General features: G+C 46.1%; 1 protein-coding gene across 1 annotated transcript in view; it reads left to right on the top strand.

Annotated features, from left to right (window-relative positions):
- si:dkey-112m2.1 (transmembrane protein 132C) overlaps positions 1-12,329 on the top strand; it is a 231,583-nt gene that overhangs the window by 202,520 nt on the left and 16,734 nt on the right. Inside the window, exon 7 of the mRNA XM_056291212.1 lies at positions 8,284-8,605. Coding sequence (XP_056147187.1) covers positions 8,284-8,605 — 322 coding nt within the window. The remainder of the gene's footprint in view (positions 1-8,283; positions 8,606-12,329) is intronic.

Here is a 12,329-nt window from a genome sequence, read left to right as displayed (position 1 = left end):
GGGGGGGGGGGGGGTAAAAGATCTGCCCTGGAATCAGGTGCCAGACTCAAACATGCCTTTAAAGTAATCATTAAAATCAAAATCTAGTATCTGCAAACCAACAGACAGCCAGTGTAAGAAAGATGGGAATGATGTGACTTTTTCTGGCAACAGTTCAAGGACTCACGGTGGCATTCTGCATTGCAGGAGACATGAGCAGCCTTTGACTGAGGCAGGGACAGAGAGCCACAGTAGCCTAAAGATAAGGAGATTATATAGAGCTAAGTGTTCTGACTTGTTAAAAGAGAGAAATATTGGGCGTCCAGGTAGCACAGCAGTCTATTCTGTTGCCTACCAACACGAGGATCGGTGGTTCGAATCCCTGTGTTACCTCCGGCTTGGTCGGGCATCCCTACAGACACAGTTGGCCATGTCTGCGGGTGGGAAGCTGGATGTGAGTATGTGTCCTCTTCACTGCACTAGCGCCTCCTCTTGTCGGTTGGGGCACCTGTTCAGGGGGGAGGGGGAACTGGGGGGGGAATAGTGTGATCCTCCCACACGCTACATCTACCTGGTGAAACTCCTCACTGTCAGGTGAAAAGAAGCGGCTGGTGACTCCACTTGTATCGGAGGAGGCATGTGGTAGTCTGCAGCCCTCCCCGGATCGCAGAGGGGGTGGAGCAGTGACCGGGACAGCTGGGAAGAGTGGGGTAATTGGCCAGATACGATTGGGGAGAAAAAGGGGGAAAAAAGAAAGACAGAAATGTTTAATTTTGACATATTACCTGGCATAAAGAGTGTATAATTGTTTTTACGTGTTTTTCAAGAGTATGATTGACATCATGTTTTGTGTTTTCAGGTTCCTGGTGTTGAGTTAAAATGAGACTGATAAAGTGACACTACTGTAGGCCGATTAGGAGAATTTCAGATCTATTTTGATTAAAGTGTAGTAGAACGTATGGTATCTAATACGCAGTATCTGCATGGCTGTCCTTTGGTGTGGCAAGGCTATCAGTGTCCCGGTGGATAAACATAACTAAGGGAGCTTGTAGAGGCTAAGAATGTGTGCTCTCAGTTTCACAGGCTCCTGTGATGCAGGTTAGTGGCCATGAAATCCACAGGTTATCAGGAGTGTGTGCAAAGTAGATGCTTAAGAGTTACTTTAATGCTATACAGCCACTGAAGGAAACTTTAGAGAGAATTAGACATTGCAAGGTGGGTTAGAGGAACTTTAAGAAGGAGCAACAGGAACCTCACATTTATGGCTACTTCTTGAGAAGTGGGTCCAGGAATCCATGGCTAGAAGTTCAACACAGTTTGAAGTTCACTCAAAATACTGCACAGTTGGAGTGAAACCCAGAAGACAACCTTGCAGGGTTATTTCAAAACCGCTCAGCGATTTCACAACTTACATTGGACCCACACAGCAGAAAAACCTCAGAATCTCATCTCGTCTCGTCTCATCTCGTTTCATCTCATCTCATCTCATCTCATCATCAGCAGCTTCTCCAGGGTCGGGTCGCGGTGGCAGCAAGCTAAGTAGGGCACTCGAGACGTCCCTTTCCCCAGCAACACCCTCCAGCTCCTCCTGGGGGATCCCAAGGCGTTCCCAGGCCAGGTTGAACATTTAGTCCCTCCAGCGAGTTCTGGGTCTACCCCGAGGTCCCAGTTGCAAAGACAGAATGGCTTTGCAAACCTCAGAATCTATTAACGATTCATTGATGATGCCAATTCTTAAACAGTGATAAATGTATACACATATATTCCGTGCTTTATTTTTGGAATCCTATAACAATGGCGTTTAACTATATCAGTTGAAATGTCTGCCTTAGTGTATGTTTTCAATCACATTATCTTTTTAAGTGTCAGAGATAATATGCCTATCCATGACTTGTCATAAATTAAACAGTTTTTGCAAAAAACGCAAAATAAATAGATAAATGAGGCGGCATGGCTGAGGAGGTAGAGTGGGTTGTCTAGTAATTTGGAAGGTCGGTGGTTCAATCAAAGTGTCCCTGAGCAAGACACTGAACCCCCTAACTGCTCCTGATAAGCAGGTTGCTACCTTGCATGCCAGCCTCCGCCATCAGTGTATGGATGTGTGTGTGAATGGGTGAATGTGAGGCGTACACTGTGAAGCGCTTGAGTGGTCGGCAGATTAGAAAAGCGCTGCATAAATGCAGTCCATTTACTTTAGTGATGAATTTAATATGTCACAGAGAAAGATGGGGAGGGACAAAATGCAAGGAAGGGATGAATGTGAAAATGAGAGAGGGAGGATAAATATTCATGTAACAGTATAATGTATTATATTGTCATGTATTATCATAACACTCACAACGTGAACCCTTCAAGTGTTTTTGCACCTTTGTTTTTTCCATGTTTTCAGTGTTACGGCTAAAATCCCATGCAACGCTGGACAGCATGCTGTTCCAGCAACTTCATTTCCTCCGAATAAACAAATAAAAACAAATAACTACACAAACTGATCTCAGTCAGGGCCTATAACCACAGGACATTTTATTCAGAGAGACATACATTTGCAAAGGTCCATTGACCCACACACCACAGGGTGGCACTCTAACACAAATACCCCCTGTAGCTGAGGCCTGCTCGTTAATCCCCTGGACGTAGTCCATGAGTTGGATCAGGGAGGGAGGGAGGGGAGGCAGAACAGTCTCGTGTGTTAGAGTCTGTGTGTAAGTTTTAATGGAAGAGAATAAAGATGTAGAGGGCATGCAGTCTGGTATCGGCAAACGTTGGAGTATTTCTATCTTTTTTTATTTTTGGACCCCCCTCCCCTTTCTACCCAATTGTCGATTGTACCCATTCAATTACCCCAACCTTCCAAGCCGTCCTGATATCTGCTGCACCCTCTCTGCCGATCCGGGGAGGGCTGCAGACTACCACATGCCTCCTCCGATACATGTGGAGTCGCCAGCCGCTTCTTTTCACCTGACAGTGAGGAGTTTCGCCAGGGGGACGTAGCGCGTGGGAGGATCCTGCTATTCCTCTCAGTCCCCCCCGAACAGGCGCCCCAACCGACCAGAGGAGGCGCTAGTGCAGCGACCAGGACACATACCCACATCCGGCTGCCCACCTGCAGACACGGCCAATTGTGTCTGTAGGGACGCCCGACCAAACCGGAGGTAACACGGGGATTTGAACCAGCGAGCCCCGTGTTGGTAGGCAACGGAACAGAATGCTACGCTACCCGGATGCCCACTTGTGTCGTTTTTCCTGTGTGTGTGTTCTGTGTCACAGTCACACGTGTGCAAAGCCAGCTCATTACACTCTCACACCTTGGCTTACTTGTCATCTGTTAGTGCGAACATGGCCTGGGCTGCCGTTTCTGCCCTCAGTTGTAAATGTCGCCCCATTTAGGCTGCCGCCCTGTCGCTGATGTGGAAGGGCTGAGGGATGGAAGTGGAGGGGATGGAGAAGGAGAGAGTAGGAACTTGGCCAGGTGACTGGGCCAAAGCAGTGTTGACGTGTCAGCCTGTTTTTCTGCTTGACCGGCCACGCCTCATTAAACCTAATGGAAGCTGTCACTGTCACATCACACCACCTCCACCACCTCCGATGCCACAGATACACACAAAGCCATCTGGCTGATAGATAATGTCAGAAGGAGAGACCGGAAACGAAGAAAAAAAAATAAAGGAAACTTTGGAAAAATAAAATAATGATGGCAAAAACAAAAAGGCAAAGAATGATAAAGGGAAAAAAAAGTGGAGGGAGGCACAACACACTTAGATGAGGGGGTTTAAAATGATGGAGAACCGAGAGGGAATGCTGCAGAGTGGTGGTATGAGTAAAAGTAATAGCCACAGTCGTTGCAGATGGTCAGTGATTGCCTCGTGAAAGTGGGTTCGTGTCTCAAGGCCATGCTTTACCTGTCACCACAGAGCACCTATAGCGCTGCCTGCAGCCCTGCCGGCGGAGGTTATCGCTATGGACTAAAACAGACTGCCTTGGGAATAGAGTCCAATAGAGTGCAATAGAACAGAGTGAAATGAAAAGGGCAGATAAAAGGAAGAGAGAATGAAGCGGAGGACAATACATCGGATCAGAGTGGAATGACTTCAATAAAGTTTTAGAAATCCATTGCTCAGGTGTCCAATTATGCCGCCGTCCAACTTCTGTTCTATTTTAGTTCTGTGGTGATAAATGTGACCTATTCTTCCTAAGCTGTGTTACGGTAGAGCCACATAGAAATATAAAACTGTGCTCTTTTCTCAGTTTTTGTAGAAACAAAAGTAGAGGTATTAAAAAGTAAGTCATCCAAAAGGGCTACGTTTGCTAAATATAAGTGGGCCAAGTATGTGGTACAGCTATAGCAAAACACAATTTAAACCGTTAAAGGTAGAACAACGGTGTTTTTCCAGCAGGACTTCTGCTAGAGAATTCCTTGTCTTTCAGCACATTCTTTTCACTTTAATATAAAATTCAAATAAATCCTGAATCAGTTCTTAAACTGTAAACTCGTTTGTATGGCTTCTATACGTGTTGAAATATTGCAGTCATGTAAAGTAATTCAAGTCTACATGTGACATCATATTGTCAGCTACAGAGCATAAAATCATGGTTTCCCACCATGCAGTAAAAGCCCTGTTTGACTGTCCCTAGTAGTAATACACATCAGGAAAATTAGACCCTACCTGTCTGAGCATGCAGCACGACTCCTGGTACAGGCTCTTGTAATATCACCCATTGACTACGGCAACTCCTGACTGGCAGGTCTCCCTGCACGCACTCTCAAACCTCTGCAAATGATCCAGAACGCAGCGGCACGTCTGGTCTTCAGCCAACCCAAAACAACACATGTCACTCCGCTGTTCTTATCCCTCCGCTGGCTTCCGGTTGCTGCCCGCATCAAATTCAAAACCTTAACGCTCGCTTACAGAACAGCAACTAAAACGGCTCCCGCCTACCTGAACTCCCTCATTCAGCTCTACACTCAGTCCTGCTCACTACGCTCTGCCAATGAAAGGCGCCTGGGCACTTCCGCCACATCGGGGCCCTAAGTCACTGGCCAGACTCTTCTCTTTTGTAGTTCCCCGGTGGTGGAACGAGTGACCAAGCTCCATTCGATCCACTGAGTCCCTCTCCATCTTTAAGAAGAAGCTAAAGACTCAGCTCTTTCTCTAACACCTCCACACCTGATGGTGTTAATAATAATAAAAAAAGATTAAAATTCACTTCTATGCACCTTTGCCTTTGTGCACTGCCTGTTGACACCTATATGTCCTATCGGACTTAAACCTATTTGTTTGGTACTTACGTGCGTTGTTATCTCCTGACCAGATCCTTGCTTGTGTTGTGTTAATGCTCAGATGTGCGTTGCTTTGGATAAAAGCGTCCGCTAAATGAAATTGTTACATTGTAACGTTGTAATACAATTGTATATAGACGTTTAGGCAGGAGTGCAGTGAGAGCATAGAAATGCCTCATGTCACCCCCCACCCACCCCCCATGACCCAAGAGCACAACATACCCTGAGTGAACTCTGTCTCTGTTGGGAATGTTTACTCCAATTCCCGCACATGGATCGATCTGTGAGAAAAGGTGAGAAAGAGATTTTCCCATAGTTTCCAAACTGGGGAAAGTTGCTTTATGTCTGTTTTCATTAAGCTATTGCCTACAGCCATGCCAGAGCTGGCTGCAAGATTTGAAGTCCCAGACAAATTGAACAAGTTTATGTTTATGATTAGTTAAAATACAACTTTGTCAAAACCATGATTACAGCTTAATCAAACTCATCCCCTACACCACCATCACCCATGGCTCTTAAGTCTTGGCTGTGGCCCTGGGCCGGATGAGCTTTGAACCAGGCTATGATGAGTGCTGCGAGAGTCAACATCTTCGGCGTATAAGAAAAACGAGTAGAGTTGCTGAGACTTAGGAGTGATCCTCTCGAGGGGATCCCCCTTTTTCTTTCTACTCTATTGTCCTTTTTATTTGCATTTTCAAAAAGGGAAATTAAAGAGAGTCAAACTGAAAGTATTGTATTTCAGTACCGCTGATGGCCTCCATACACCGCTGCAGACACAGAGCACAGTCAAAATACTCTAGTCAAGTGTCTCCTGTAGTACACATTGGTAGTGCTGGCTGACGTCCGTCAAATATGAAATGCGCTATATTTACAACTGCTCTGTAAAACCAGCCAAAACCCATAGAAAATGCGAGTTTGTAGGAATGTCGACACCTAGGAACAGAACAGTTTCCTTAAAACTCTCGTCTCATCGTGTCAACACGATGAGACGGGAGAGATGCTGGATGCTGCCAGTGTTGGTGGTTTTACATTGAAATGAACAGGTGTTCTTGTTCACATCAACTGATGCAGGGGCTGCAGGCTTTAAAGCATAAATCCATTTATTTCAGAATCACAATCATGTTCCGTGGCTCTCTCGGCGTACTTAATAGAATAACAACACTACAACACAACAGTCTTCAGATATATACACAAGGATTGACTTATACAGGCGAAATACGAGGTGATTAAGTGCAGTGGTGCAGAGAATATATCAGAGATGCTGAAATAGATGTTAGCAGGTTACTTACATACATGCCTGGGGTAAATGGACATGACAGAGTGTACCAGTATACAATGTGCAGTACAGTATGTACAAGATGGTTGGATTTATTTGACACTGTTGAGCGTTCATTTGAATGACAACCTGAGGAAAGAAACTGTTTTTACATCTGGTTGTTTTGGGGTACAGTGCTCTGTAGCACCTAACAGAGGGGAGGAGGTAGAACAAGTTGTGACCAGGGTGTGCTGGGTCTGCAGGGGCCTGCATGTTTCCTGAGTCTGGAGGTGTGTAAGTCCTGAATGGGGGGCAGGTTGGCACCAATGATTTTCTCTGCAGACCCAACTGTCCGTTGAAGTTTGTCCCTGTCCTGTTTGGTGGCTGATCCAAACCAGACAGTGATGGATGTGCAGAGGACAGACTGGATTATTGCCGTGTAGAACCGAATCAACAGTTCCTGAGGCAGGTTGAATTTCCTGAGCTGACAGAGAAAGTACATCCTCTGCTGGGCCTTTTTGATCATTGTGTCTATGTTGGATGCCCACCTTTGGTCCCGGGAGAGTGTGGAACCTCGAAATCTGTAGGTTTTCACCGTAGACACCGTGCTGTTGAGTATGGTGAGGTGGGGGGGGGGCAATTTGTTCAAGTCCACTGTCATCTCCACTGTTTTGATCGTGTTCAGCTCCAGGTTGTTATGGCCACACCACAGGGCCAGCTGATCAACCTTCTGTCTTTAAGCGGACTCATCGTTATAAGCAGGGTATTATTTTTACAGTTTTTGCCATTGTGCATAAGTTACGACATTATTTTACCCACCAGTTTCATGGCCGAGTGCTTGGAAATGGGACGACTGCTACACGCAGCTGTACAATGGCAGGGCAACTGAACATAAGCAATCAGCCATGTTTCAACAAGTCTGATTTAACCCAGTTATCAAAACCATGTATTTGGAGGTGAACACAAAGGTGCAAGTCAAAAAGTATAACCTGAAATTGCTGAACTACGTCCTGGTTTTAACTCTCAGCACTGACTATCTTACTTACTGCAGGTAGTAGTGACCATCGCGGAACTACCCGCCAGTGCGAGTGGAAAGTCATGGATAGTGGGAGATCATGTACACAGGCAACTGAGGCACCAGGGCTTTGTTTTTGCTGTTGTTGTTGTTGAAAGGACAGGTGTAAAGTCAGTGTGCAATTGCCCTGTAAGATACCGTTGTAAGGCTATGTCCAGCTGGACCTGCTCCACCCCCTCTGCCAATCCGGGGAGGGCTGCAGACTACCACATGCCTCCTCTGATACATGTGGAGTCACCAGCCGCTTCTTCTCACCTGACAGTGAGGGGTTTCGCCAGGGGGACGGAGCGTGTGGGAGGGTCACGCTATTCCCCCCAGTTCCTTCTCCCCCCCTGAACAGGCGCCCCGACCGACCAGAGGAGGCACTAGTGCAACAATCAGGACACATACCCACATCTGGCTTCCCACCCGCAGACACGGCCAATTGTGTCTGTAGGGATGCCCGACCAAGCCGGAGGTAAGACGGGAATTTGAACCAGAGATCCTGGTGTTGGGAGGCAATGGAATAGACCACTACGCTACCAGGACGCCCCCAAAATTATATCATTGTTGATATGCACAATGGACTAAATAAGACTCAGGTTGTAAAAAAAACAGAATTTTCCTTTAAGCATGCCGAAAGACAAATCTTTTATAACAAGCTCTTGCAGCACGTGTTCATTTCCATTGTTTCTCTTTTCTTCTCCCACACTTCTGTAGGTATGAGAGGGTGAGTGATTACAGGGGTGATGATGATAAAGAGGACAAGGAGGAGAGGACAGACATCAGCTGTGTGGCCCAGTACCAGAGCACCACCATGCGGGTCCTTACACACTTCGTGGCTGACACCGGCAAAGAAACTGAAGGGGGAGCAGTGGAGGAGGACGTGTTGGGCCAACAGGACCTCCTGCTGGGCAGCGATTGGCAGGTGGATGTGACCCAGCTGGTTCAGGATTCGCTGAAGGTGGAGGACCCAACGATTGCCAGACTGCTGGAGGGACAAATTCTTACTGGGCTGACTGCTGGCACCACCAACCTACAGGTGTGTGTGTGTGTGTGTGTGTGTGTGTGTGTGTGTGTGTGTGTGTGTGTGTGTGTGTGTGTGTGTGTGTGTGTGTGTGTGTGTGTGTGTGTGTGTGTGTGTGCGAGCGAGCGAGCGAGCGAGGGGGGAGAGAGAGAGAGAGAGAGAGAGACGGATTGCCGGACATGTTGGTCAACATGGCAGAAGAGATCATAACTGGAATCGGGTTTTGAAGGCAAAGGTATTGGGTACGGTAAGTGGTGTGCAAGAGCCACTAGTTGCACCAAAATCATGGAAGTGAATTTTGAGAGCGGGGGGGGGGGGTGTTAAAGTTGGCTGTACACTTACTGCAAAAACCAAATGGAGATGGGCCATAGAAAGAGGGGTGGGATGTTTGAGGAGAAAAGGCAAAATAAAACTGCCACTTTGGCTTCAGCGACATGCAATTTCAAGCAGGCTTGCTTGTCAAACTAGTCCATTTCTTGACACTCGAGACCCCTTGTTAAATCTTCTAAAACTGGTCCAGAATATTCTGACTTGTTACGTTGCTCACTGTCTCCATTTGAGAAAGCAGTCTTCAGAAATCCAACATTTTCTTATTTGCTGAGGCAAAAGCCCTTGTGTGCGGGGCGGGGGGGGGGGGGGTGGCCTTGGCCTCGGCCTCGGCAACATGCACAGGCGTTCTGTCCAGAACAGTTGGCACACACCAGCCCCCAATGCAGAAAAATCTGCACTTGGTCTAAAAATGATTGGTTGTGTTGTCTTCTGGGTAAGTGTCTCCATACCTGCCCTTGTTTATTACCTCTTCTTATATCGCCATGCTGAAACCAGTTTTTTTTTGTTTTTGTTTTTTTTGGGGGGGGGGGTTTCTCCCTTTTTCTCCCCAACTGTGTCCGGCCAATTACTCCATTCTTCCAAACCCGTCCCGGTCGTTGCTCCACCTTCTCTGCCGATCCAGGGAAGGCTGCAGACTACCACACGCCTCCTCCGATACATGTGGAGTCGCCAGCTTCTTCTTTTCACCTGACAATGAGGAGTTTCGCCAGGGGGACGTAACGCGTGGGAGGATCACGCTATTCCCCCCAGTCCCCCCAGTTCCCCCTCCCCCCTGAACAGGCGCCCCAACCGACCAGAGGAGGCGCTAGTGCAGCGACCAGGACACATACCCACATCCGGCTGCCCACCCACAGACACGGCCAATTTTGTCTGTAGGGATGCCCAACCAAGCTGCAGGCAACACGGGGATTCGAACCAGTGATCCCCATGTTGGTAGGAAACGGAACAGACAACCACGCTAACCAGAAGCCTCGTCCACGCTGAAATCTTATGTCCAACTTCCCCATTTTTCTTTAAGACTAATGATGTTGGAGGATAAATGCCCCTACTGCAGAAAAAGCAGGGATTATAAAGACACAGAACTTATGACAATGGGTACAGATATCTCTCTGCCGCATCATGTCAGACTGTGGTCTGATTTTGGGCAAAACCCTCTTCGTTGTAAGTATACCGCCCTCTTTAGGAGTTAATATGTCTGGCTAAGACAGCAGGGGGGAAAAGAAAGAGATAGAGAATTTGAGACAGGAAGACACACACACACAGACACACACAACCAGGTAAAAACTGCGATATAACTTGTCTCGTGGGTGAGTTGAGGTGAGAGTGGGTGAGGGAAGAGGGGCAGGGAAGTCAAATTAACTGCAGCAGGACACAAACACTTGAGCCTATCAAGAGCTGACAGGTCAACATGCCTTCATGGCATGTCTAATAAAGGCATTCGACTCTCTGCAGTCTCATTTCCTCACTCTCGGGCACACGTCCTCAGAATACTATTTACCTATTACCTACCCCAGGCCTCTGCTCAGGGGCAACACATGTGCCCCCACTTTTCCTGTAAATCACCATTGATCTGGCGTTTATGAGATGACACGACACCGAGCACAACTGTTGTCAAAGCCGTGGACTTGAATCTTAATTCCCTCCTCTCTTTTTTATAAATCACAAATCAGCGTATGTGTGTGTGTGGGGGGGGGTCACACAATGGAGAGTTAGTCCACTTTATGTCAGGACAGGGTTTTCATAAAGTGGAAAATGAATTGGGGGAAGAAAAAAAAACATCTGAGATTGCTCTTTAGTCTGATTTGAGATTGATCGAAAGTGCACAACAGTGGCTGACCTCAGTCAAATTGCAAACAGGCACAGTTATTTTTTAATATCTTGCTATTTACTCTTATTTACTGGCCTGCCCTGATAACAAAAGAAGGAATTTATTGTAGCGGAATAGAAGAAACAACACTGGGAAATAACAGGCTCTGATGCCTTTGTTTCACACGCATGCGACTGACAAAATATACAAGATAAAATAAAAGCGGCGTGCGATGCAGGCATCTTTTCCTCAGCCCCGGCTTTATATATAGCAGACATGTGCAAGCGCCCACTCGCTCCATCAATCCCATCATTCAACAACACCTGAAGTTCCTCAGATGAATTCAGAGGAGAAATGACTATAACCTCAGGGAGCCTGAAACGTTTTAATCATATGGCAAAATTACCTTTGTTTCGCTGAATTGATTTTGAGTCCGGCTTCAAACGGGTCCGTTTTATTTGTATAGCCCAATATCACAAATTGCAAATTTGCCTCAGGAGACTTTAAAGCAATAGAACATCCTGTCCTTAGACCCTCGCATCAGATAAGGAACAGCTCCTTAGTTATCACATCGGAACAGGATAACAAAATTATATGTATTTATAAGATATATAAAGAATGTGATGCTATTAACAATGCCATTAACAAGGGCACCTTTCTACACTAATCTGAGTTCAAAATCCAGTCAAAGTATACCTTTTATAGTATTCAAAGATGGCCTATGGAAATGAAAGGGCTTCATGGAGGTGTAAGAGAAATTAAGTTTTATGTCTCCATGGTAACCAGAGATTAGAGCAATTTTCCCTGCCAGATGTGTTTGAATCCCTGCTTACTCAGTAGTTCCATATAGATTTCATTTAGAAAGAAAATTACCTGTACTGAAATGTGAACAGGTACACAGTTCTTGGGCCACTGCTGTTTTGATTTGTATGTGCTCCCACTTGGGTCCATCATTCAGCAGTACACTATTTCATATCATTCCTATGCCGATGACACGCAGTTATACATACGTATCTGTTTCTGCCAACAACCTTAGCCCAATGAATGTCCTCATCCAATGAATTGCGGATATCAAATATTGAATGGCGAAACATTTTTTTTTACAGCTAAATGAGGAAAAAGGAGAGATTATTCTAGTAGGTCCAAGGCCTTGACTCACCAGATTCAATTTTGTTAACTCCTCTGTTGGTAAAACCTTGTGAGCACACACCAAAAACTTGGGTATGATTTTGCATGCTGATCTTAACTTTCAGAAGCACATATCTAATATCTCCAAGACCGCCTTTTATCATCCCAGAAATCCATCTAAAGTTAGATGCTTCCTGACACAGTCAGACTCTGAAAAGCTGGTTCATACATTTATTTCTAGTAAGACTACTATTTCTGCTGTAATGCACTTTTTACTGGACTGACAAAGCAGGTGTTAAATAAACTCCAGCTCATTCGGGATGCAGCAGCCAGAGAATTCACTGAAACCAAAAGTTTGACCACATCACATTTGAACACAGCACATTTGAACACACATTTGTGAGCAGATTAAAGAAGTTAGCGGCGAGCTGTGAGTTCGAGTTGAGACGTCTATTTTCCAAACATCGCATCTCA

This window comes from Lampris incognitus, chromosome 12 (genome assembly GCF_029633865.1).
Source record: "Lampris incognitus isolate fLamInc1 chromosome 12, fLamInc1.hap2, whole genome shotgun sequence".
In the NCBI taxonomy this organism is placed as follows: Eukaryota; Metazoa; Chordata; class Actinopteri; order Lampriformes; family Lampridae; genus Lampris; species Lampris incognitus.
The sequence above is the reverse complement of the archived record's forward strand: the minus strand, read 5'-3'. Positions and strand labels throughout refer to the sequence as shown.